Here is a 27,394-nt window from a genome sequence, read left to right on the forward strand (position 1 = left end):
GCCGCTAGATAGATGGATATGAAATTATCCATTGCAAAATTCCTAACAAAGGAAAAGACAAACCATAGAAAATAGGTTCTCGACGCAGCAGGGTTATGAAGAACATGTATCATTTATTTCATGTAAGTCATTTACAGATATTTAGCAAATGTCGGTGATGCGCCTCATGCTCATGAACCTCATGCCACCCATCATATCCCTGAAGCTCCTGTACTCTCCAGGCCTCATGTACATCATCCTGCCTCTGTACTGGGGCTGCTCGTACATCAGCCAGTGGCCGTCCATCACATTGCAGGACTGGCAGTCGGACATGCGGTAACGATCCTGGATGTTGTCGCAGTCGTCCATCAGCTCATTCATCTGGCCACCGAAGTTCTCCCTCTCGTAGATCCTCATCCTGAACTGGCCTCTGTGCTGTAAGGCAGTTAAAAAAAATGTCAGCATAGTCGTTGCCACAGTCCAATCAGCAAAGACAAGTAAGGTTAAGCCAGGCGTTGCAGACACTGACAGTTAAATGTTGTGCTGTGAGTGGGAGATGTGTCTTACGTGGGGGATCATTCTGCAGGACCGGATGGAGTCAAACATCATTCCCATGCTCATCATGCGCTGCATGTCGGAGTACTCGCCCCTCCTCATGAAGAACTGCTGGCCCATGAAGTTGGGACGCTCGTACACCATGAAGCAGCCGCTCTCCACCCTGCAGGACTGACACCTGCTCAGGTAGGAGGACATGTCGGAGCAGTCGCTCATGCACTCATAGGAGCGGCCCTGGAAGTTCCTCTCCTCGTAGAAGGTGATCTGAAATGCAGGAAAGGTAGAAGTTGTTGGATCAAGATGTTCTATCAAAAATGCTACTCAGAAATTTAGGGTGTGTTTGAATAAGTTGAATCAAAATGACATTTCATAGTACTTACTATTACGTTTTAACACGTAGTATGTTTCAATTTACAAAAAGATTGAAGGCACTTTGCATTACCTTGCCCATGATGGTGGTTTAGGTAGTTCCACAGTGGATGGTTCAACTTGCTCTGCCAACTCCTTGTTTCCACGGCCATTTTATACAAAAGCCCGAGGGCCATGTTGTGTTGTTATTCAAATGTGGAAAGCTGATGAATTAGCAGTATTACTTTTGCTGAACAGGGTCTTTACATGAATAGCAATGGTTTTCCATCCATACATTTCTGGCAGTGATGACCCCCATTGTCTATTATAAGCATAACCTTTGTTTTGAATACCATTCTCAATCAGAATGTTCTCTGCATATGGTCTGATCACTGCCCTGGAAAGGACATGACATGGGGCCACTTACATATCTGTGGAAACCACGACAGATCCAGATGATCAAAAACACACAAATCGGTTAAACATGGTCATTTAAGCTTCAGTTAATATATGTTCCTTTAACTATTATAATCACCACATCGAATACAACATTTTAGTGAAGGGTTTACGGTTTTGTCTTGATTACATTGGGATACAATACAAATTATTGATAGATTGATGGACCTAATTATGGATTCTTACCACTATTTTGAAATACCAAAGGATATAAACAAATCATCTGCATCACTTTATTTGTGTATTTTACCATTTGGATGAGATGTAGAGCATTTCTAATGACTCCCGCCCTCCATTTAAGGAAACAGTGCTGCTTTAAGAGTGTTATATGTTATTAAAAACTTCACATTAATCTTATGATAAGCCCATCATGCCCATCTGTTCATTGTGCGAATATATTCGATGTTCTGGTGTAGGTAGGGTTCAATATACATATACATATATACATTACTAATATACATATTTATAATTTACCTATATAAGGCAATGGGTAAATATAAAGTTTAGGCTAAGAAAAATATTATTAAAAAAACAATACATTTAACTATGAAAAGAATGGTGGGACACATGTTGATGGTATGGATAATAATGGTGATGAAAATTACAATATTATATTAGTGTAGCTACCAGTGGAAACCTTTACAATAGGTTATTGTGTATAATAAATAGAATTGTCAAAACATAATACTATAGTGAAACATCACTTCAATGAACTAACTCGATATAAACCGGAAAGAAATGACTCTATATAAATATGAAACATATTTTTCATTACGTATTCAGAATAGTTAAGTGTTCCCAATTCATAATAGTTTATTTATTCATAATTAATTCTTTATTTTTATTCAAATTAAGTTAACTCACATAACATGGGAACTTAAAAGCCAAAGTTTGAGGTTGCAGCTTCTTATATTATATTATATTATATTATATTATATTATTTTATATTATATTATATTATATTATATTATATTATATTATATTATATTATATTATATTATATTATATTGTATTATAAATGACTTGAAGAAGCTTCCACTGTAAGCATTAGTTGAGATCAGTACTGTTCTGTATTCTCCAGCAGTTCAAATATTATCCTGAAGATTCGGATTTACAGAATAATTCATCAAATTATTGACGTCTACCCCTTTACATCTCGATTTGTACTTATTTCCTTGAGATCACCAAAGAGTGGTACACACTTCTTTGATAGCTATCTTTTTGGCAATGGGTTTTGTCCTAACTGACGGAACTTCATAGTTTAAAGTGATGTGTTAATCTTCACAAAATGTTTAAAGAGGGTAAAGCGATGGATTGGAGATCATCAGACAAGGGGTGGAATTATGACCATATTGATGTATTTGTACACTTAAGATTACGTTTCTTTCCATCATTCTTTTAATGAAAGTGAATAATGAAAGTGCAATTGACAATGTGATTGTGATTTCATACAGTATAAGAAGGTTTATATGTCACCATCTTATTTCATTCCACACATAAGCACCATTTGTAAAATGCCCTTATTTTTTCAATACAGTTGGAAAAGGATCAAAATCAGCTTGGACGATCCAAACAAAAAAGAAAAAAAGAATGCATTCACATAAGCGTTTTAAAAATTCAACATCTTTAATAAACTAAACGGTAGGTATTTACAGTGAGCGTTTGCATCATGGCTAAAATTCGGTGACCCTTCTGAAGGAGCCGACGATGGCACAGGTGGCGCACCACTCGCGATACCTCCTGTACTCCCCGGTTCTGAGGAAGTACTGTCGGCCTCGGTAGTTGGGGTACTCGTAGAAGATCCAGTAGCCATTCATAACGTTACAGGAGTAGACATGTCGGTGGTGGAAACGGTCGGACACACAGGGACAGTCATCCATGAACTCCATCATGTGACCGCTGAAGTCGGCTTTCTCGTAGATGCGCATCCTATACGAGCCCCGGTACTGCGGGACCCAGAGAGAAAGCACCGTCACAATGGCATCTTTGTGGCACCCAAGGGTTAAGACAATCACAAGTGGGACATTTCCTTCTCTACCTTGGACACCTCGTGTCAAGTCTTCTCCAAACATACAAAAAAATCAACGATGCATAAGTTTAGTCGTTTAATATGGGACACAAAGACACAGGTCATTTTCCAACGCAAAATGAGTGTCGGTTACCATCGGAATCATTCGACACGAGCGAATGCAGCTGCTGAAGCCCATCCATCTCTGGTAGTCCGGGTACTCTCCCCTCCTCATGAAGTACTGGTGGCCCATGTAGTTCGGTCGCTCATAGATCATGAAGCAGCCACTCTCCACCCGGATGGAGTTGCAGCGGCTGAAGTAGGAGTGAAGGTCCGTGCAGTCATTGCTGCACTCATAGCTCCGACCCTGGAAGTTCCTGTCCTCGTAAAAGATAATCTGTAAAAAGTAAAAAAGAGAACGGCAATACGCTATATAAAATAATGATACATTAAAAAAAAAAAACAATTTCACAACAAGAAGAAAATATAAATTATTAAAATATGAGCAGATGGGAATCAGATGAGGTTTGTGGCAACGTTTCTAATTATTTTTACCACGAGAGCGAAAAAGAAGCACTTACCTTGCCCATGGTCTCCGTTGGAGAGATTCCACATGTTTTCAGTGCTTTTTATACTGCCTCTTGACAAACAAAGTATTGTTATTCAAATGCTCCCAGAGTTCTAATTGAAGGCTACTGGCACATGTTTACCTTTTTGTCAGAGCACAACATTGGGTCGGAAATATGGATTTGAATTTGAAAAAAAAAAAGATAAATAATTAACCGGTTTAGTGTTTTGACACGCATGGACAAAGGAAAAGACTAGTATGGTATCCACACATCCGATGGACAAAGGCTACAGAACAATATAGAACAGCCCTTTCGCATTAAATATGTTGCGTAACAGAGCAGGAAGCCATTCAGCCTCCCCACTGCAATGTATTAGGAGCCCTACTGTATGCAAATAAGTACTGTAAGTGTACACAAAACTATTAACCTCTATACCACATCCAATCTATAGAATTTTGTCGTGATTCGGATAGGAGATGGCGGACAATAAATGACATTGGAAGCAAACTATAACATCAACGTCTCCCATTGCCTGAATCTAAATCTCTCAGTGGACAACATAGCCCAGGGCTGTGTGTCCCAGCGGGCGACAGTTGTGTCTCAGTGGACTACAATTCCCTTGCTCTCGTAGGGCCGTAGGGTTGTATTGCACATGAATAATTCTGCAATCCGAGTTTCAGTATAAGCCAAGTATGATATAAGCGACGCTTATGTCATTTTGTTATATATATAGTGTTAATAATAGTATTAAAAATAGGAGAGTTCACTAAAGTGAGATACAGGATGGTTTAGTTCTGGTTGTTTATTTTCTCTTTCAATAATGATAGATTATGTCATGATTTTGACACTGTATAGCTTTGAATTGTACAGCTTTGCTGTGCCTTTCAACAAAATTCTGACACCATATGGCCACTCATAGAGATTTGGGATGACCGATACAGAATGAACAAGATCATTTCAATACCCCTCCTGAAATTATGTGTTTTGTCCAAAATAAAAGCTGGTGGATTGTAATTACTATTTATTTGCTAAACAGACCATGATGCGTCATTTAAAAACTGCGAAACTCATCCTAGTTTTAGGTTGTATGTGAAAAATGTATGAAGTATTTATTAAGTGTTAAAAACCTACCGATTATTTGTTTTTAAAACAACCTCTAACATGAAATGAATAACTCAAATATCTCAAATGTATTTAGACATAACAATAAAAATTATCTGAATTTCCCGTAAAAATGACAAGACATGACATTTATAATATGTTTACATGTCATAAATTCTTGGAATCAAATAAACGGAAATATATTTTAATTATTATTATTATGATAATAATAATAATAATAATAATAATTGTTATTATTATTAATAATATTAATAAACTATAACGAAGTTATTCAATAAAATGTTTCAATATTCCATATTATTACATTGAATTGTGTGTTGAGTGGTGAAGATAAGTAAGAGTTACCATGTTATTGCACATTAAAGGCATGAACACAAGAGAGTCACATACTATTGCATTATAAAAATATTATAAACTTGGACACATATACAGTATCATATAGATATTCCGACCTTTACAAAATCAAAATAATATGCAGGGCATTTAACAATATATTCTAGAAGTAATGTATGCCTTGAATGGTTTATTGAATCTATTTATTCATAATCTATCATTGCGTCATGTTTATTTTCTATTAATTTATATTAATTATTGTGGTTTTCTTTCGATTACGGACCCAAACATAGAAGAGATGAGGCTATGATGTAAGAGACAACCACAAGCTATACTACACTTTCTTTAGTAAACTCCCTATTCGCTTTCCTCTCGAGAAATATATGTTTCATTTACCTGTCGTACTAAAAAAAATTATCATTAGGTGAGTTAATGAAAAGACTTTTCACATCGGGGCGGGAGAGTGGGAGAGTTTTTTTGGTCACAAAACTGCAGCTAGTCAGTTGATTCATGGAATTCATTGATTGAGATTCATACCTCCACACAAGTCTTTGATTGGCAATGAGTATTTATTGGTGAAGTTGGCACAGTGGTTTAAAATAAAAACATCGGGCTTGACGTTAGTTAGAATCAGTGATTCTCCTGAGGGATCCCACCCTGGGACTGACGCCACCCCAGTCGCTGTATCTCCTGTACTCTCCGGGCCTCAGGTAGTAAACCCTGCCCTTGTAGTTGGGCTGGTCGTACATCAGCCAGTGGCCGTCCATCACGTTGCAGGAGTTGATGTCGGACATGCGGAAGCGGTCCTGAACGTTGGGGCAGTCGTCGGACAGCTCCTGCATCTGGCCCCCCAGGTCGGAGCGCTCGTAGAGCCTCAGCCTGTAGGAGCCTCGGTGCTGGCAGGACACGAAGGACAAATTGCAGGATCAGATCAGTAGACGTCATTCTTGATATGGCAAATGCTTGCTTTAAATCGCAACAGCTTTAGAGGTCTAACACTGTGGATGAAGACTATTTGTAGAAATTTTCATGAGAAGCTATGTGTCCCTGTGGGGTTATTGCCATTTCCTCTCTTGCCCTCTACCATAACATTGAACGTCTACGTTGGTTTCGACGTCTCTTCCACTTACCGTGGGGATCATGCGGCACGATCTGACGCAGTCATTGATGCCAATCATGCGCTGGTTGTCAGAGTACTCCCCCCTCCTCAGGTAGTACTGGTTCCCCATGTAGTTGGGCCTCTCATAGACGATGAAGCAGCCGCTCTCCACCCGGATGGAGTTGCAGCGGTTGAAGTAGGAGTGCAGGTCGGCACAGTCACTGCTGCACTCATGGGAGCGCCCCTGGAAGTTCCTGTCCTCGTAGAAGATGATCTGCGACGGAAATCATCGTGCACACGCGCGCACATACACACACACACACACACACACACACACACACACACACACACACACACACGCACGCACGCACGCACACACACAGCCACAAACAAATACACTGGAAATGTAGTTTGGCTACAATACAAAGAATAACAGAGATGTATCCCGGTGGTCTAGCCTTATAAAGATGTTAACTAGAAGACCATAGATGATCAATAAATGAAAATCGGAACATAAAAAAAATGTAGATAGTATTGCCGAAATGTAAAAAAAAAAAAGCACACATTAAGCTTAAGCGGGAAAATTAAACAACGTTCACCTTCCCCATGGTCATGTTGGCATCAGGCGGTATGACTGCTCAATGCTGTCTCTCAGCCAAGCCACTGTCTTTTATAAAAAAAAAGAAAGAAAGGGCAGCTGTGTGATTGCACAGCATAAAGTATTGTCATTCAAATCGATCCCTCGCAGTCGTGATGGATCAGGAGTGTGTGTGTGTGTGTGGGGGTGGGTGGGGGGTGGGGGGGTGCGTGGCTGGGAAAAATCTGTTTATGTGTAGATGGCCCTTAGTGTGTAACAAGTTATTGTTTTTTTCCCACGTTCATCACAATTCCCCCACTGATACGCCCTACTGGACAGATACAGGACGCACTGGACTGTATCAGCAAATACTGATACTCTGATCAAGGTGACATGTTGGCATGTCGGACACATGATAGAGACATAGTATAGAGTAGAGTATAAACCGCATGTGTACTTGCAATCGGACTCCTGTATCTTTTTGTCTTTTTAAATTGACATTTCCATACACAAGATATGGCCGTATAATTTAATCAGATACTGAATGCACAGCAATCCGTCTGCCAATCATATCCACTGCATTGGTCCATTGCAAACCAACGGCCGCATTACTCACGCATTACGGCTGAATGGACGACCACGATTCCCATTTTCTGATATGTTTATTGTGGCTCTGGGTGTTTGGTAAAGACAAGAGCGGGGGGAAAACAGCCATTTGCTTTCAACGACGGCCAAGTCTTATTGGTGGAAGAATAACCGAAAAAACAGAGATACCACAGTCAATCTCTGTTTTTTGTCTAGATAATCTTTATGTAATTGTTTGCCATTGAGTGTGAGGCTTTTTAAATGTTTTGAAATCATCTTTGTACAAATGATCATCTGAAAAGAGAAAGCTGCGCCGTGCTTTAATAGTCCATGATGCGTCTGATGGAGCCGACCCTGGTGCTCCTGCCATCACCAATCGCTGAATGGGTCGTACTCGCCGGGCCTGAACAGGCACATCCTGCCGCGGTGGTTTGGGTGCTCATAGAAGAGCCAATGCTGTCTTTTACTCTGCAGGAGAAGATGTCGTTCATGTGCAAGTGGTCCATGACACTGACAGCCGTCCGCCAGGTCCATCACCTGACCTCCGAACTCTATCTGCTCGTAGAGACACACGTTGAAGGAATAGGGTTCCTGGTTTTTCGACAGGAGGAAGGGAGGTCCTTGCGCCCTGTCACAGCCGTGAATCTGATTCACTGCAAATGATTCGTATGGTGGTAACTGTATGTTTTCGTGGCACATGTTTTCACAAACAAACAACAGGAAATCAGGAAAGACAGATTAAAGATACGTACATGCTCGTCCTGCCACAATGTCATGTCATTATATCCTATATCATGCCAAGTTGGGTTTTAGCTATTGCTACAAGAATTGTAGACACAGCTATTTATTCTTGACAATTGACAATTTAAAATTAACTTTTTGGGTTTGCCCAAGAAACGGAGCTCACCATGGCGACGAGACAGCAGAAGTTGATGGAGTCGTTGAGACCCATCTGGCATTGGTAGTCTGGGTAGTCTCCCTTCCTCAGGAAGTACTGATTCCCCCTGTACTTGGGTCTCTCAGGAAGCAGCTGCTCTCCACCCGGACAGAGTGGCAGTAGCTGAAGTGGCACGGCAGGTCTTTGCAGTCGGAGTGCCACACAAAGTGGCACCCGCAAAAGTTGTCCTCCCTCGTAGAAAATAATCTTGGGAAACACGAAAACGAACTGTTGTTCAGTGTTCCCACCCGCCACACACACGGATCAGCCGCAACATTAAAACCACCACTAATACTGGGCAGACTGCAGCGTGTCATTCGCTCTGCTGAGAAGGTAATTGGCTGCATTCTGCCACCTCTCCAGGACCTGTACGCCTCCAGGACCCTGAGGCGTGCAGGTAAGATTGTGGCTGACCCCTCCCACCCTGGACACAAACTGTTTGAAACACTTCCCTCTGGCAGGAGGCTGCGGTCCAACAAGGCCAAAACCTCTCGCCAAAGTTTCTTCCCGTCTGCAACCGGCCTCATCAACAAGGGCCCCCCCCGCCCATTACACCTTAAACTGAATGAGTATGTCAATGCGTTACATTAACCTACATTCCTCATTCTTCTGGACCTTATCCGTGAACATTGCACATACTGTTAAACTTTAGACAGAACATGTTCACATTCCTACACAACCTGTACAGCTTTATTAAAAAATATATATATATATATATATATATATATATATATATATATATATATATATATATATAATAAAAAATAAATAAACAGCCTTATTTTACATATTCTTATATATTTCACTAGTATTTTACTTGTGTTTCATGTATGCACCGAACACCAAGACAAATTCCTTGTTTGTGTAAACTTACTTGGCAATAAAGACTATTCTGATTCTGATTCTGATTCTGATTCTGATTCTGATTCTGATTCTGAATACTGTAGCCACTAATATTCTGTAGCTCCCCCTTGTGCTGCAGCTCTGACCCACTGAGGCATGGACTCCACAAGACCTCTGAAGGTGTCCTGTGGTATCTGGCACCAAGACGTTAGCAGCAGATCCTTGAAGTCCTGTAAGTTGTGAGGTGGGGCCCCCATGGATCAGGCTTGTTGTTCCAGCACATCCCACAGATGCTCCATCGGAGAGGATGCTAATCCCGGTCATCCACATGATGTAGAAGAAAACGTGAATCATCAGACCAGGCCACCTTCTTCCACTGCTCCATGGTCCATTTCTCATGCTCACATGTCAATTGTGGGCGCTTTTGGCGTTGGACAGGGGTCAGCATGGGCACTCTGATCGGTCTGTGGCTACACAGTGTATTCTGACACCTTTCTTTCACAGTATTTACTTTGTGCTACAGTCACTCGCTTGTGGAATCGGATCAAATGTGCTAGCCTTCACATCAATGAGCCTTGCCGGTTGTCCTTCCTTGGACCCCATTTGGTAGGTACTAACCACTGCATACCTGGAACATCCCACAAGAGCTGCTGTTTTGGAGATGCTCTGACCCAGTCGTCTAGCCATCACTATTTGGCCCTTGTCAAAGTTGCTCAGATCCTTACGCTTGCCCATTTTTCCTGCTTCCAAAACATCAACTTCAAGAACTGACTCTTCACTTGCTGCCTAATATATCCCACCCCTTGACAGGTGCCATTGGAACAAGATGATTTATGTTATTCACTTCACTTGTCAGTGATTTTAATGTCGTCGCTGATCAGTGTACATAGAGAATGTGAAATGCAGACTGTGCATGTGTCATTCATATTGTAATACCCAGGAATCTTTTGAGTTTGTACCACTGTGCCACCCGAAAGAGAAGGTTAAAGGCATGTTTTTCAAGTGTGGGAGCTTGTATATTGTTTGTGAACGCTGGTCTGGCCTTTTATTATGAGCTTGAAAAAACAAGAGGTTTATTTCCAATATTTCTGTTTTTGTGCAAATATATGTTTTGCTGGTCGAAGTGTCAAGCAAACCCACTCATCCATTTATAATATCAATGCCCAGAAAGAAACTGCTCATAACTGCTATTATTAGTACTTAAATCAAGATCTTATCAAACAGCTGGTCACCATTTTATACAGTATTGTGTCCATATTGTATTTCTCGCTAACTATTTCTTTCTTATAGAAATAAATAAATAAACACAACATTTTTAGATCCCGATTGTTGCTGTGTCAGTAACTCCATCAAGATCAGAATGGCATATGGTGCTATATTATAATCGATACAAAATGTACATTATATTCAGAATATCGAGCCTATTTTCAGTGTTTAATGACTAATGATAGTATTTAGGATTGATAAAATGTATATTATTTTAACCCTTAGTGGATACACTGCAACCTCTAAGTGCGGCATACATATTATGCTGCCCTCTGCTGGATTTGTCCAGCGATGGAATATTTTTTGTCGCTGTTCAGCAACAAAAATATAGATATTATTATTTTTTATTATTATATATTATTTCTGATGTGAATTTTTTTATCCAAAATGTTGTACACCAATAGACTATTCTTTGTTAATCCATGAATTGCAAGTGAAAGTTATGAAAGAGATAAAAAGTGAACCAAGGTTGTCTACCATGTTTTTTGAGTGTTAATTGAGGACACTGGAGCCTGGGTGTGGTCAGTGTCAGCACAGCTAGAACTTTATTCAAGCCTCTGATCAGAGCGAGGACGTCGGGCAACGACCTCGTCACGCCTGCGCCGGAGAAGGTGCCCTCCAAGCGCATGGAGCAAGAACAAAACGGAATACACTCGAGCACTGACATCATTTTATTCAGCGTGTGGAACAGGGCAAAGAGGAGACATTTCACAAGAACCGTTCTGTCTTTAGAGATCCATGATGCGCCTGATGGAGCTGATCCTGGGGTTCATGCCTCCCCAGTCGCTGTACCTCCTGTACTCGCCGGGCTTCACGTAGTAGTGGCGCCCCTTGTAGTGGGGCTGATCGTACATCAGCCAGTGACCGTCCATCACGTTGCATGAGTTGAAGTCCGACATGTGGTAGCGGTCCATCAGGTTGGGGCAGTCGTCCATCAGCTCGGTCATCTGGCCGCCCATGTCAGAGCGCTCGTACAGCCTCATCCTGAAGTTGCCACGGTGCTGTCGTGGAGACAAGGGGGTGGATTTCAGACTGACACCTTAGAAAATACCTAGTCATTCTGAGGAAAAAGTGGTTTCACTCACTATGTATGCCTGAGAAATGTACTATTCGGGTCAAATATTGTGGTCAAAATTAAATGGGAATGTTCGATAAGCTAGAGTAAGTTGGAGAGAATTGCTTATGAAATAGTAAATTTCCAACATTTTTATGACATATACCTTTCATAAAAGGCGAACAATAGCGTCTGTCTCTCTGGACCTTACCATGGGGATCATGCGACAGGACCTGACGCAGTCGCTCATGCCCATCATGCGCATGTAGTCGGAGTACTCGCCCCTCCTGGTGAAGAACTGGTTCCCCATGAAGTTGGGGCGGTCGTAGATCATGAACATGCCGCTCTCCACCCTGATGGACTGGCAGCGGTTGAACATGGAGTGCAGGTCGGCGCAGTCGCTCATGCACTCATAGTGGCGGCCGCCAAAGTTTTTGTCCTCGTAGAAGATGATCTGATGGAAGGGAGAGAGAAGGCATTCTCATTGGGCATAGAAGGCAAACATTTAGATGATCCTGTTTCCATCACTGATTTCTAGCTTAATACACATCTACTACAGAGCTGTGTACACTGCGCTCTATAAAGTTTATCGTTTTACTATTGTAAAAATGGATTTGAAGACCAACCTTGCCCATCATGGCTGCTGCTGCTGTTTGCTGTGCTTGCCACCGATGTGAGGGCGTCATCCTTATATACATTACCACAGCGGCATAGGTGCCGCTAATGGTGTTGTTATTCAAATTAGTCCCAGTGTCAGCACAAACTACAGGAGTCTTCCCACTCCTGTTTGTCCCCTCTCATGTTTCACAGACACTGTTCAGCTTCCAGCATGAGCCAGAGTGCTGTGCAGTGCTGAGCAATTTAAAGCTGTATTCTGTTTAAATAAAACATAACCAGGTCAACCATGTTCTTCTATGGTCCACATAATTAATTAATATAAGCATTAAGGGCCTTGGTCAAACACCTCTACTTGTACATATATAATCATACATACAGTACATATAAGGTCTGTATATGGAGAGGATTTAGTCCGTGTGGCTGAACTTAACTATTTGGATTTCTGTGGAATACAGATGAATTTTCTCTGTTTTAACGCAAGAGAAAATAAACTACATTTACATCTGGGATTCTATAGCCCTTTTATGTTAAGGAACATTGCCTACTAGCCCACATTTTTTTGTGTGTCAACACTGAACCATGTGTGACCCTGAACTGTCAATGGGACAGTGGAGGTCCAACTGTGCTAGAATTACAGTACTCATCAGAACAAATGGAAACTGTGAGGCGAGTACTTTTGAGTGCTCGTGGTACATAGTTCATAGTGGTAAATATGAGGAAATAATGATCATATTTATACCACTATCATAATGAATCTTAGGCTTTCTTTCATTTCTGGCAAATAATTTTGTCAGGCGCTAATAACTTTTTGGGAAATACATTGTCTGAAAATAAATCAATACCGAAGTGTTTATTCAGAAAGGACAAAATAGTTGACAATAGATTCATTTATTCAGAGATACTGAGAAATCACATCATATTCATGAGAAAGAGTATCTCTTTAGCATGGCCAAAATCAGATGTCAAGAGTCTTTTGTTTTCATTTGTAGTAGGCCTGTCACTATCAACATGCCAGTGTCCACATGGAAAGTGTTTTGGTTTTTTTTAAAGAGGCAGAGGGTGTTTTGAATCAAATTGCAACTTTGCAACAAAATCAAGATCAATCAAAAGATCTAGGCTCGTAATTTAGAACTCTGTGATTCTACGGAAGGAGCCGGTGGTGGCGCAGGTGGCCCCCCAGTCGCTGAACTTGCGGTACTCCCCGGGACTCATGAAGTACTGGCGGCCACGGTAGTTGGGGTGCTCGTACAGGGTCCAGTAGCCCTCCATCACGTTGCAGGAGTAGATGTCGCGGCTGTGGAACTGGTCCTGCACCGACTCACAGTCCTCGCTGAACTCCATCATCTGACCTTGGAAGTTGGGCCGTTCGTAGATGCGCATGCGATAGGGCCCCTCGCTGGTCTGAGGAACACACAATGGAACGCGTTGAGATTCACTCTGATTCCACCACTATATCCCTCCATCCTTATCTATGTTATAAAAGCTGTAAATAAGACAAATCCAATTAATCTTGATGTCATCTTAGTATAAATTAGTTGGGAAGATGTGAAGAGTGTTTAGCCCTTATTGTATTTCAAGTTTAATGGTAATGGCAAGCTATTGCCTTCATGTACATACATAAATTTCTGACAAAGGTAAACCTGAGTGTAGCCTGAGAGGAGCAGCGGTTCGTAAGGCGGAACAATCGCTCACATAAGAGAAGGTACGGCAGGAGCGGATGGTGTCGTTGTAGCCCATCCAGCGCTGGTAGTCAGGGTACTCCCCCCTGGTCAAGACGTACTGGTAGCCGGTGTAGTTGGGCCGCTCGTACAGCACCCAGCAGCCGCTCTCCACCCGGATGGAGTTGCAGCGACTGAAGTGGGGGTGCATGTCGGGACAGTCCGTGTCGCACTCATAGGAGCGACCCTGGAAGTTCCTGTCCTCGTAAAAAGTGATCTGGTCGCAGAGTTATAGAAAGTCACTAATTTACGGTCTGAAAGTGATGAATACAAGTTGCATTTGGTCTTTGTTAAGATATTATATGGATTTATTTAGCTAAAACAAAAAAAGCTATTCCTTGAAACACCATTTATATACAATTACCAGCTGAGCTATATAACTAACATGCAAACCAAATGCAAATGTAGCACAAAACCAAAAGCAATTGGAGCCACTGCTTCCCTGCTCAGGGATACATGAAGAGTCCTATAGTCGTTGCAGGAAAGGAAGATACACAGACTGATACACACAGAAGAGGAAGAAACTGTCCTACCTTACTACTCATCCTGCAAGAGTACTGGAGCCAATCCCCAAGGTCAAAAACTGTGGTCTCACCAAAGCACAGACCAGAGACCCCACTATATAAACCACAATCAAATGGGTGGCAGATTCCACTTTTTTGTTGTGTCAATGGCCAGGGATTTGACACCCTGGCCTGGCTGCCAAAAGTCTTGATCCTGGGTATAGAGTAGAAAACCCTGATTCATCATTGCAAAACGTCCCAGCAGGCAAATTACTGACCGTCCATGCCCTCTTTATTGATATGGACATCAGAGTGCACTGAAACAGACGGACCACTTTATTCACTAATCCATTAACCTTTCCACACAGAATGTCAGAAGTCATCACAAACCAACGTGATCTCCCACTGTTTTGAAAACAAGGCGTGAGCAGCAGAATGCACAAAGTCACCAGAGGAAAAGTTTCAAGAACATCTCAGAATAACTTTAAGCACTGATGGTGGATGTGGTGTTGAAGTGTTATGAACCAATAGGCTATATGAATATATAAGTATTTTTTTATTTATCACAAACAGATAATGAACCACTACAGCCATCTATCCTCTTTGGTGCAATTATTTTATTCATGACCAATACAGGCTTAATATATTTGTCAATCTGAAACATTACGGATTACATTTCATGAACTATCGAATAAATTAACTATAGCAAAAAAATCTTCCTTCCAAGGGTCTCTTGCGTCAGTCCTGCAGGGACTCTTGTGAACCTTCATAATGTTTTGCTCTACTCCCCTGGCGCTCTCCGCTGCCCTGTGAGTGGTAGAGAGAGTGGTGAAAGGAAAAGCACTGGTGATAGAAAAACTTCTTTTTTTTTTTTTTGGGATACACTAGGTGGCAGTGCAGGCCTTTCCCGTCAGACCACATTGGAATATTTGGCAAAAACTTACTCTCCATTTCATATGCGTTCATGTTCTAGTGACCCCCATATGTCATTTGTTTCATATTTTTTTCAAAGTATAAAATGGAGGCAAAATCAACGTTAAAAAAAATGGTGACGAATTTGTTGACGGTCAAATGGATATATCATAAAGACACAAGGGGAGTGGAAAGGCTTACAGCTTACTTATTTACACCAATCAAAATAGTGGTACTCACACTAAGAGAAGACTGAGATGATGAGGAAGATGATGAGGAGGGGGAGGAAGAGGATTGCACCGTTGTACGACCCGCAGGGCTGTTGGCCTTCGTCCTCTCAGTGAGCCACCTTCTTAATTTCTGAGCTGTGGGGCACAGAAAATTCTACAGAAGTGTTTGAAGGCTCTTTGAAATGATGTGATGTCTATAATGATCCTCTATATGATGTTCTTTATATATATATATATATATATATGTGTGTGTGTGTGTGTAAGACCAGGCTTACTGTGCTTCTTGGAGTGGTCCACAGCCTTGTAGGAGCTCAACATGGCAAAGGGATGGTAGGATAAGGTGAAAGGATGGACAATTGAGCTCTATAGCAAAATAAACATTTTGAATACATGAATGAGTGTACACTAATGAAAATATGTATTTCAATCAAATTTGACATTTAAATGCAGGGCCCTGGGAGCACGGCCTACTACCTTGGAATGCTGGGTGGAGTATGAGGCAGCTGGTTTGCAGCTGTACAGAGATAAGATTTCCTCCACAGGTAGACTATTCTACAGCAGGAGAGACCCATGCAAAGGTAAGAGGGAAGCCATCATATAATAGAAGGGTCAAAGACAAAGGGCAAGACAGAATATTCCATGTTAAAGAACTTACAATCAGAACTTATTTTAGGGGTTAATTAATGGTTTTACTGCATTTATGTTGCATCAATGGGGTATGCAGTGCTCAGTGGACAGGTCTCTAGGTGTTTGCTGCCCACTAAACAAAAAGTGATTTGTATTTAGTTTTAAAAATTTAATTCCACTTACCAGGATCATACCAGCAAAAGAGGATAAGATCATAGCTTCTCGTTCTAGATGATTGGGGTACTGATCACTTCCTGAACTGCTTGTGGCTCCACTGTGGTGTCGAATTGTTAATTTCGTTTTTGGGTTATTGTCATTGATAGTTTTTAATAAAACTTCTTGCAAAAACACCTCTGATGCATTCAGACTCAATTGTCAGAGATAAATAATAATAAGAGACTTACACAAGGTCTCTGTCCAGAAGATCTGGTCGCTCCTCTCTGTCTAACCACCAAAGGGCCACACTTACGGCGAGGTCGTAGTGAGCCTGAAACACGCACGCTGTACATGAATACACACGGAAGTATACAAAATGTACATGCCTGGTTTCAATCACTTTTTCTTTACGTTAGGTTTTACTGACGTGGCAGGGGGTCGTGGATGCTAAACCCTCTCCCTCCAGCCAATTTGAGTACTGTTAATAAGGCTTGAATCTGGCCAACATTAACTGCTATTTATATCAGTCATAAGAGTTTTTTGTTGTACATTCTTTTACCAGATCGTCCAGCGTTGTGGATGTCCGTCTGCCCTTGGGATCGAAGGCATTCTCCCTGAGCGTCTGCCCAATGTAATCGTCCCTGTTTAAATTCACACTGTCACTGTCACACTCATACACAGTATAGACTTATTGCATCTTCAAATAACCTTTTGGTGTGAAGGTTTACTCACAAAAGCGCCTTAATGTCTTTTTTCAATTGCCTTGCCTCCATTTTCACCAAATAAGTATCCTTCATATATTAATCCTGCAAAGGCAACCGGAATATGGGTCGGTTGAAAAGATGCTGCGGAGATTGAATTGGAAAAAGTCTCGGAATTCAATAGAAGTCAAGGGAGAAGGGAAGGCCAGCTTGCTCAGCTTTGCTACCCTAAACAAACTGTTAATTTGCTACTAAGGACGCAGAACCTGACACCGCTTTGGGCGAACGCAACTACTGAGTAATTCAACCAGTGTACCTGTCAACATAACTGATGACAGTAAAGACACATTTAGCCACATGCATTCATTTGATTAACAGTTTAGCACTTAAACAGAAAACACCCATACTTACAGTATTAATTCAAAATGTCAAATTTTCTTAATGTGTCATCATGTAACTAGCAGATGTATCTTAGATTATATAATAGACATTTCCTCATATCAACAACCAGTGATGTACCTATGTACTTACCAGACACTCCAATAAGCCTAGAAAATTGTTATCCATAGACAATTGCAGTTCCATTCACATAGCGATACAGAATCCTCAACATGGTTGATAGCCTTTCTGACAAACTCCACCCCCAGCAATGTTGAACCATGAGCAGACTTCTCCGGTGAACAGCTTATAGTGAATAATTTACGCCCGACCTCCTGTCTCACAGACAATTACCAACCAGACTGCACAGGTCACCAGAAAACTCCATCCTGTAATTTATACGTGTAATGCTGGGTATATCTCTGAGGTCCTTGAACACTCACACAGACTTGATCCAAACGCCAGGAAAACAAGGACAAAGACATGTTAATTACAAGTGTAAAAAGTTTTTTATTTTAAATTTGCTTTATTACAGCACAAAGACAGTTAAAATGAACTAGGATTTAAACTAACTGGTTTCCTAAACAAACCCTGTCTCACTTTGGTCCACCCCGACCCTTCCTCGTTTTCTTCTGTCCATCTTTCTTAAATATCGGAGAGCTCAGGAAGTTTGTATCGGTAAACTTGTCACCACGTCTCATTTTGCTGGAAAGAAAAAAGTTGTACATTTTTCTGGCTTGGAAAAAAAAGCCAAACATTAACATCTTTTTTTAAATCACCCATTTAAAGCCCAGAGAACCTCACCTATTCAGGGGTGGCTCCTTGTAACTAACCGCTTGGTTACGTCTTCGTGCTCGCCCTGTCGCTCCGCTATCTGTGTTTGTAATGGTGTTGGTCAGTGATGTTAGAACTCTTCCTGTTCATCAACAGATGGAGTATAAAGAAATCCACACATAAATAGAAATCTAAAAAACAACTGATTGGGTCTAAGTTGTTGTCCATGATGCAGAAAAGGCGTAGTTACATTTGTTAACCTACCTTGCGAGGTTTCCACTGCAGCTACAGGAGGCTTCTCAAACACCCTGCCAGAGGTGACCCCCTTCAGCGTCTGGACCAGGGCAACATGTGGTGTGTCAGTGACACTCTCATCCATGTCGTCCCACGGGGGACTCTCGTCCACCAGCAGGTCCATGTGACTCTGATATTCTGTCTGGTCGCCAGCGCCCACTGAGCGGCCGTGCGCGGCGGACACATTCGAGAGTGTCGTGTCTTCACTGGATGAGGCGCCATATTGAGTTTTGCGACTGTAGACAACAAAGGTCTCCCGGTTGTTTCGTTCTCCGTGTTGCTTTTTCTTCCCAGACACCCTGGAATTCGAGTCCACGGGTTTGCAGCCGAAAATGTTCGGGGATAATTCACCCTTTTCAGTGATGTTAGAATGGGAGTTGACTCCTTGTATCACTTTGTCCATTCCCCTGCTTGCTCGGTCAGGCATTTTCGGGTTTGAAACAATATCTTCTGTGCATCTACCATCTTGCACAAGCAACAGTTCCTTGTCCTGAGATTTAAGTCTTTGGGTGCGACGGCTCTGTTTACTCCTACCTTTTTTAGATTTCCGAGTCAGAATCTCTTCGACCGAAGTACAATGGCCGTCGGACGGCAAACTTTTGTCATAGCTACGCTTGAGGCTTACATTCTCCGAGATACTCTTTTGTTCCGGAATGGCTAACCAAGGACGCTTGGATGAGACATGAGTCCCCTCAAAGTCCCTGTCGCAGTGACTTACGGATTGGAAAGTGTGTGGATGGTTTTGGGATGGTGGCCTCCCTAAACTTGGATCCAAGAAATGCTGCAATTCTCCTCCCGAGATTTCTCCAGAAGGTGGAATCAAGATTCTGTCTACAGCACCGAGTTCTGTTGACGCACTTGCTGATAAGGAGCTCTCCCTAGACACCGAAACAATCAGAGTATCTCTGCCTCTGGAGCATAGCGATGCTGTTTCACTTTGCCTCTGCTTGGACTCCATTTGTGTGGGGCTATTATGTGCACTAGCCCGCCACCGTTCATTTAACTGTAGGTCTTGGCAGGCATCATACTTGCTCCCATTTTCTTGGACTTTCGCTTTATTGACCGTTTCGGACAGCTCACTTTCACTACACGTTCTAGTTAGTTTTTTGTGACATGGTAGATCGTCTGATATGATAAAGGTTTTTCTTGTTAAAGCTTTGGCTGGCTTTGACAATACAAAGGTTTTTCGACATTTCGTTTTTGAGCTTCCTTCTGGAATAGCATTCTCAGATATGCATTTAGCACCTTCTTTGGTTATGGAGTCCTGGTTTTCACAATCTTTGAGATAATCATCCTGCCCTGCTTCCAAAATGTGATGCAGATATGCCACATCCCTTACAGGGTTCAGCCTGTCCGTCTGCTGACTTAATTTGGGGATGCGAAAAGTAATGTAATTTTCTCTTTGTTCCTCAGGTACTTGCAGCTCGATGTTCTCAGAATGCGCAAACACTTGCGCAGTAGTGTTGTTTGTCTGTGACAGAGGAACCCGTTCACCCTCAATTTCCCTCCTCTGCCAACCTGCAGGGTTCTTGACTTCTGGTTTGTCAGGACTGGAACACTGACCCATCTGTACCTTGTTTCTCTTGTCTTCTTTTGCAGTGTTTGTAAGTGTCACACCCAAGTCTTTTTTCTGAGTCTTTTTTTTCCTTTCTGGTTTGTCAGAGGCATTGGCACTTTTCTCCCTTCTTTTGACGACTACGACCTCGAGATCTTCAGTTGCGGTCAACTCCATCATTGAATTCCGAACTATGGTCTCTCCTTGTTCAATATTGTTCTTTGACTCTGTTGCCGTGACTCGGTTTGTCTGATGATTGATGTCATCAACAGAGAGTATTTTCTGTTGGTGAGACTGAGTATTTTCGGAACCAAAGACAGTTGAAGTGGTACAATTGTTCTGGGGGAGAGGGGCTGAATTAACATCACATACTGGCACTTTATTCTTCAGGCTGGACCGGCACAATGGTCCTTTTAGGTGAGCTTGCATATTTGGGCCCAAATTACTTAATATATCACTTCCACCCTCTGTAAAAAATGAAAATTTCTGTATTTACCAACACCAAAAGAATGAATGAGGATATACATTTTAGAATAGTAATATACTTTGATCCGTACCTCTGGATTTCTTGGATACACTTTCAATGTCACAACTGTTTGTAGAAGTGGTAGTAGTATATAACCTTGTTGTTGTTGGTTTAGGGAAGTTATTCTCCTTTGTTGCAGGTTCTGGTTGACATGGTAACTTAACTGTTGGGCTGGGGGCAAAGAAATTGGAGGGAGGCAGGAAAGACAGTGAGAGAGGGAAACGGACAAATCCACAAACAAACATATACATTTGTTTACCTGTTCATCTGAATATTCACACAATCAGAATTGACAGATTTCCTGCTGCAGTGAGGAACATCCTATGCAAAATAAATACAATAGACTATAGTAAACAAAATTGTGCGAAAAACACTGGCCATAAAGCCACAAAAAACATACAGTATATATAAATATTATGATGAATACTCACACTTTCAGAGAGGAGGTTAGCCATACTGCTAAAGTGATGCAGAGTGTTGCTTTGGAATTCTTTAAAAGATAGGAGCTTTGAAAGACAGATCAATAAATTACAATCAAAAATCGTAAGCTTAAGGGTTCATGTCTGAATACACATTTGAAATTAGCAGTGTCTAGTCTAGACATAGACTAGACGTGTGTCTTTATGTAATGTGCAGTAAGAGATATAACATTTCTGGATGCCCAACAGGCTTTCATTGCAAAGACTGAACTGTATAAACAACAATTATTCAAATTACGAAGACTACTAAGATTCACATGAGCTAGAGTAAGCCTATATGATTTTTTTTACAGTAGCAATAGACCTACCACTTTCCGTTGGTTGTGTCTCCTCATTGCCAGATCAAATAAAAGTGCCTTGACCTCTCTGCGGAGGTGCATAGTCTCCATCTCAAGCTGCTTGTTCCTCTCTTTATATATCGCCAAGGCAACAGCTAGATGCCTGTTGTTGGTCTTAAGAGACAACTTGAAGAAGGAGGAGGTGTCTGGTGTGGCGATAAGAAAGGTGTTCAGAAATCAATTAATTTATTCATTCATGTTGTCATTGCCAAAATACTACTAGTAAAAACAAAAACCAAACCAAAAAAAAAAAAAAAAACCATTATAAATAATCCAAAATTACACAAACAAAAAAATATTGTACATGAATTAATCTGTATATTTATCTTGGTCTCAGATACAGGCAGCCAAAACAAGGTTCCACTGCAGGGTTGCAGGGTGACTGGGCTCAGCCTTGGAAATTGGGTGAGGAGCTCCCAAATCGGGAGGACCTCAGAGTAGAACCGCTTGCTCCTACTTACTGTAGAGTCGTGGCCAAAAATATTGGCACCCTTGCATCTTTTTAAATAACACACAATTTCTTCCAGATAACGGTGACATTAAAACATATTTTGGTATCCACATATGTATTTCTTTGGTTTGCAAAGGTACAAAAACAACATACAAATAAAAAAGAAAACAAAAATATATATATATATATATATATACACACACACACACACACACACACACACACACACACACACACACACACACACACACACACACACACACACACACACACACACACACACACACACACACACACACACACACACACACACATATATATATATAAATAAATAGAAATGATAATAATAATAATAACTGAATCCTAGCTTATTCCACACAGAAATCCAAAATGTCCTGGACAATATTAGTGGCACCTTTTTAGAAGTAACAAGGAATAATTGGATTTCAAGCAGGTGATTCACCTTGAACTCACCTGTGGTGAGTCATATGTGGCTGCAATCTAACAATCACCAATTCAACCAGTTTTAATGGAGCAAAGTACTCAGTCTGCTGTTTAGTGTCACTGCATGTACCACACTGAGCATGGAGAAAAGAAAAAGAAAAGCAGAGGATTGTCTGAGGAGGTCAGACAGAGATCATAGCCAAGCATGGACAATCTCAAGGCTATCAAGTCCATCTCCAGAGACCTTGATTGTTCCTGTGTCCACCATGCGCAATGTTATCAAGAAGTTCAAGGCCCATGGTACTGTAGCCAACCTCCCTGGAAGAGGATGCAAGAGAAAAGATGGCCAAAGATTGCAGCAAGGGATTGTCTGAATGGTGGAGAAAGGACCTCGGACGATCCCAAAACAGATTCAAGCCGACCTTCAGAGACAAGGTACAACCGCTTCGACTCGTACCATCTGTCGCCAACTCAATGAAAGGGGGTTCTATGGTAGGAGACCCAGGGGGCTCACGCTGCTGAGAGAGACGCAAGAAAGCCCGGCTGGAGTTTGCCAAGATACACCTGAACAAGCCAAAATCCTTCTGGGAAAAATTGCATTAACTCCATGTTAACAGCAAAAATGAAGCCTTTAAAGAAAAAACAAAACAAAAAAACACCGTCCCAACAGTCAAACATGGAGGAGGTTCACTGATGTTTGTTGGGGTTGCTTTGTTGCCTCTGGTACTGTGTTCCTTGAATCTGTGCATGGCATTATGAAATCGGGAGCAGGCAGTGATGAACCAAGTGCTACACCAAATGTCTCTGTTCACTGTCAAAAAAGGGACAATATGGTACATTATTTTTCTATGAAAAACAATTACACAGTGAGCAAAATCAAACAGAAACAGAGCGACATTTGTGTTTGAGGGGGGGGCTATCCACATCCATGGGGGCTACGCTACATTAGCTAAACAATGACTGAGGGACCAAGCACTGAAGCTTTGTATCCACCAAAAACAGCAAGTCGTCAGTGCGGTAGCATTTGGTATACACAAGGAATGACGGTTGAATGAAGGTTGACAAAGACAATGACAAAGAATGAAGGTTGTTCAAGATGACGGATATCTAATCTGCAAAACCTTTCGAAAAAATGATTTGCGGCTAGAAGGTCCAACACCTCAAATTTTACTGCAATATCTTCGATATCACCATACAGCTTTACAAAGCCAAGTAAAGGTAATACACTAAGTAATAACAGAGTTAAAAAAATAATTACTTTCGTAGCAAGTTACTTAATGTGAATATGCATATCTTGCCCAGATAATCGCGATCTCAATGCCCATTCACGCAAAAAAAAAAAAAACCCTGATAAAAAGGGCACCATGTGGTAGGGTTGCCGTGGTTACTAGTTTTACCTGGTGTTCAAGCGTACACGGATTACATTACTTGTCGACCGCATTTTTGTTATATGGAAATAAAACCAATTGAGTTAATTTTCACGTATCAGCGTATTATCAATACTTAGTCGGACGCTACAAAAGTGAAAGTAAAAGTGGCTGCTTCGTGCATGCACAGCAGTCTGCAGAGTCACATTTCAATTATCACAGGAGGAGAGAAGGCCATAGAAGACCGCGGCCGCGATCTCTGTCTGCTGCTCTTCCCCCAATTACAGATCTATTTAATTTTACTCCGTTTTATTTTACTCTTTAAAAATCAGAACCCCATACTCCTCCAATCCCTCTCGTTGTTTCATTTTTTACTAAAACTGCAAACAAACAAACAAACAAACAAACAAACAAAAAGAATAATCGGCTGACTCTGAATGATGATGATAATCACTTCAGTGTATTGCCCACATTAGTAATATTTTCCCCTCGGGGATCAATAAAGTAAATCTTAAATTAAATATTAAAAAAAAATAAACTGAGGTCATTACTGCAAGTCCAAAAGAAGATCATCTTGGCATGGATTATTTATTTTCATTTTTCTTATTAACTTTTAGCAAAAGACTACCTCTGGTACTGCTGCGGTTCAACCCGCTGTTGCAGAATCCTTGGTGAAGTGTGTGTCTTATGCTCCCTCTTTAAAACAAGCCAAAGATTTGAATAAAGCTGTGTGTGGCCTATTTTATCTCCAAAGACATGATGCCATTTCAGATTGTGGAAAAAGCTGGGTTTCTTCATCGAATGAAAAAGGCAGTGCCACAATACAAAGTTCCAACGAGAACCAACTTCTCCACAAACAAAATCCCAAGCATTTACGAGGAGGTACTAGCGAGTGTGGAGGAACAGCTGGCAGAGGGTGTATGGTTTGGTGCAACTACAGACCTGTGGACCAGCACTGGTGGTTGAGGAGAACCCTTTATGAGCTTTACAATTTGCTATCCCTCCTCTGATTGGCAACTGTAGTCTCATTGTCTTGAGAAACTTTTTTTCTCAGAAGACCAGATGAGCACATAATTGAAATGATGTGAAACATGCTCCAGGGCTGGAAGATAATGAGAGTCTGTCTGGAATTACAATGGGCAATGCCAGTAACATCAAGAAAGCCTTTGAAATTTTTCCTCGCATTTGGTTTCCTTGTTTTTGTCACAATTTAAATCTGGCAATTTCCAAGGTCCTCAAGATGCCAAGGGTGGAATTCGCTACCAGAGTATGCCAACATTTGGTGCGAGGGTTTTCTCAAAGCTAAAAACGTAAACGAGAGCTTCAAAAGAAGCAGGCAGAATTGAACATCCATAAGCATGCACTGATTCACGATGTGGACACTAGGTGGGGATCCACACTTGAAATGATTTCCAGGTTCTTGGAGCAGCAGCAGGCCATCTGTGGGGTGCTAGCAGGAGACAGAAGCACAGGGCATCGTATGCCTAAAGACAATGACATCAATGTCCTGGAGGAAGTAAGGCAGCTCCTTTGCCCTCTCCATGATTTCACTTACATCCTGGCCAGTCTTGGAGCACATCAGCAGTGAGATACTTCAGGATCGAGAGGAAGACAGCACTCTCACCAAACAAATGAAACTGATAATGAGAGACCTGCTACTGCAGCTAAGATATACAGAGGAAATTATGAATGTGGTGAACATATCTAGCTTGGTGGATCCCAGATTTAAGGGAAGCTTTGCTGAGAATCTGGATGGCACAGTCAAGGCATGCAGTGATGAAGCAATGGCACTTATGACACAATTACCTCCAGACACAGAAGAGCCTACAGCAGCAACCACACAAAGCACCTCCACCACCACCAAGAGGGAAGAGAAGAGCCTGGATTGAATCTGGATTGTTACAGCGAATCACCACCGCAAGGAAGAACCAGTCAGCAGCAACAGGAAGTGCAAAGCCATCAACCCAAGAAAAACTTGCTTCTGATGCGAAACTGTACTTGTCCGTTCTTGCAGTCAGGGCTGATGCTGACCCACTCGCTTAGTGGAAGGCACATGTGGAAGAAATGTCAATGCTTTCGAAAGTGGCCAGAAAGTACCTGTGAATCCCAGCTACAAGCGTTCTTTTGATAAGGCAACAAGTGGCCACAGCGGTCAAGACTGAGCACTGAAAATGTGAACATGCTCACATTTCTGCACTATAGTATGAACCGAAAGGACTGTAAATAATTGTGTAATTTGTGAAAAGGGCACTGATGCAGCCAGACAGAGGTCCTGCAGCCTTTGGCTCATTGTTTTGTTAAGGAGGGAAATACATAGGTAATATGTAGCTTATATTTAATTCCAAAGAGATAAAGACTTTGTTTCTCTTTATTTATTTTCACTGTTACTGTATTATATGTTTCAAAAGGCAGAAATTGTAAAAATCAAAAGCCAACTAGATCATTTTTACACCATGTTTTACACATTCTCTAGTCGGGTCCAAAAGAAACGCAGGGAAAAATACACGAACTGAAAATACTAAACAATTCTGTAATATAGTTGATCAAAACAGCCCTGCAGACAGAGCTCCTGCAGCCTTCGACTCTATTTGGTTGTTCAAAAGGGAGATAATGATACGGATGTTTACAGAGGTAGCTTATATCTTATGAGGGACCCATGTTGTTTCGCGGTAGGGGGGCGTGTGGCGATTGCGAACACCAGTGTAGTGAATACTGACAGACTGCGGGAACAAGACTGACACTGAGAACGGTGATGAGATGTATACAGTGTATATAGTATACACAGTGTATATAGAGTGTATATAGTGTATAAAGGGTGATGCACGATGAGATGCTTGACGCTGAGACGCCGCAGTATTGTACGCAGCGTACAATACAGACTGGTCAGAATGCGGAGAGCTCGTCGTGTAAGTCCGAACGGTCGTTAAATGGATAGGTCGTTGAGTGGGGAGTACCTGTAGATGTACGCTCGCATGTGACAGTAAATAAAACACGAATCTAAACACAATTCACTATCAACATTCAGGTTAAATGAATGACTGAAACACTCACTGAGCATCCTGTTCTTGATCTTCGATGCAGCAGCATTTGACTGCCGAGAAGACTTCACTGGCATCATTCTCTTCAGATCACTTTCTGTAACGTCGCATCCAAGACAACGTAATGAAGCGTGCTATCGAGAGCAACATGCTATAAATTGTGCTATCAAATGAGTATACAAGTCACAGCCATTTGAGATATATATAAAGATAATAAAAAAAAATTAAACAACATTTTGGATGTTTTTGGGTTTTTTTTTTACCCGAGTCTCCTTAACGTCTCCAACACGGGGGCCCAACGTCCGCCGCACTGTTTCCAGTTTGAAATGTTGGGGGCATGGTCTGTTTAGCGACAGCCAATCAGAAACCTTGCACGGTAGACGAAGCATAGAATATAGAATATATATTATTATTATTATTATTGGTAGTAGTCGTAGTAATAGTAGTAGTTTCACAGTTGCTGTCATCATTCTAATGTACATACGCAATGCACGCTATATCGCTTTGTATCTCCCTGTGCATATTGTGGTTCACTCCCTTCTGATTGGCGACAG

At 41.5% G+C, this 27,394-nt stretch overlaps 4 protein-coding genes across 9 annotated transcripts; all 4 read right to left on the reverse strand.

The window, feature by feature from the left end:
* Positions 1-141: 141 nt before the first annotated feature.
* On the reverse strand, positions 142-12,185 carry LOC307244544 (gamma-crystallin M1-like; the record flags this gene model as incomplete). Of its 5 annotated transcripts, XM_080019757.1 has the most annotated exons (4): positions 142-414; positions 3,501-3,743; positions 6,501-6,743; positions 7,069-7,083. In XM_080019757.1, the coding sequence occupies 4 exons, from the start codon at positions 7,081-7,083 to the stop codon at positions 142-144; spliced, it is 774 nt and encodes a 257-aa protein (XP_079875883.1). The 5 variants fall into 5 exon arrangements, with proteins under 5 accessions (XP_079875883.1, XP_079875887.1, XP_079875884.1 ...); XM_080019761.1 differs by lacking the exons at positions 6,501-6,743; positions 7,069-7,083 and adding an exon at positions 11,943-12,185; XM_080019758.1 differs by lacking the exons at positions 3,501-3,743; positions 6,501-6,743 and adding an exon at positions 547-798.
* LOC307244325 (gamma-crystallin 1-like) lies at positions 7,952-11,305 on the reverse strand (the record flags this gene model as incomplete). The annotated part of the gene is given in 6 exon segments (XM_080019475.1): positions 7,952-8,002; positions 8,004-8,089; positions 8,092-8,144; positions 8,146-8,222; positions 8,539-8,710; positions 11,184-11,305. Coding segments are annotated over 6 exon segments (561 nt in total).
* Positions 12,186-15,308: 3,123 nt separating the features above from the next.
* On the reverse strand, positions 15,309-17,268 carry c9h2orf80 (chromosome 9 C2orf80 homolog; the record flags this gene model as incomplete). The annotated part of the gene is made up of 8 exons (XM_080019541.1): positions 15,309-15,377; positions 15,723-15,847; positions 15,988-16,075; positions 16,187-16,264; positions 16,523-16,601; positions 16,744-16,826; positions 17,055-17,136; positions 17,228-17,268. The coding sequence occupies 8 exons, from the start codon at positions 17,266-17,268 to the stop codon at positions 15,309-15,311; spliced, it is 645 nt and encodes a 214-aa protein (XP_079875667.1).
* An 878-nt stretch (positions 17,269-18,146) lies between these two features.
* Positions 18,147-27,124, reverse strand: sgo2 (shugoshin 2). 2 transcript variants are annotated; one of them, XM_080019751.1, is made up of 9 exons: positions 27,104-27,124; positions 26,854-26,937; positions 21,511-21,686; positions 21,155-21,229; positions 20,983-21,044; positions 20,755-20,894; positions 18,613-20,664; positions 18,379-18,448; positions 18,147-18,279 (listed from the first exon to the last, which is right to left on the reverse strand). In XM_080019751.1, exons 2-9 carry the CDS (start codon positions 26,918-26,920, stop codon positions 18,171-18,173), a joined length of 2,751 nt encoding a protein of 916 aa, XP_079875877.1. In that variant the 5' UTR covers positions 26,921-26,937; positions 27,104-27,124; the 3' UTR covers positions 18,147-18,170. The 2 variants fall into 2 exon arrangements, with proteins under 2 accessions (XP_079875877.1, XP_079875876.1); XM_080019750.1 differs by having other exon boundaries at positions 18,379-18,490.
* Positions 27,125-27,394: the final 270 nt, after the last annotated feature.

This window comes from Zeus faber (genome assembly GCF_960531495.2).
Source record: "Zeus faber genome assembly, chromosome: 18".
Classification (NCBI taxonomy): domain Eukaryota; kingdom Metazoa; phylum Chordata; class Actinopteri; order Zeiformes; family Zeidae; genus Zeus; species Zeus faber.

Excerpts from the sequence above, each read along its gene's own strand:
- sgo2 (XM_080019750.1), bottom strand. The coding sequence starts at position 26,920 with ATGATGCCAGTGAAGTCTTCTCGGCAGTCAAATGCTGCTGCATCGAAG. Across the intron at positions 21,687-26,853 it reads GATCAAGAACAGGATGCTCA|ACACCTCCTCCTTCTTCAAG; the intron begins GTGAGTGTTTCA and ends TCGCCACACCAG. Across the intron at positions 18,280-18,378 it reads AAGGAGCCACCCCTGAATAG|CAAAATGAGACGTGGTGACA; the intron begins GTGAGGTTCTCT and ends TTTTCTTTCCAG.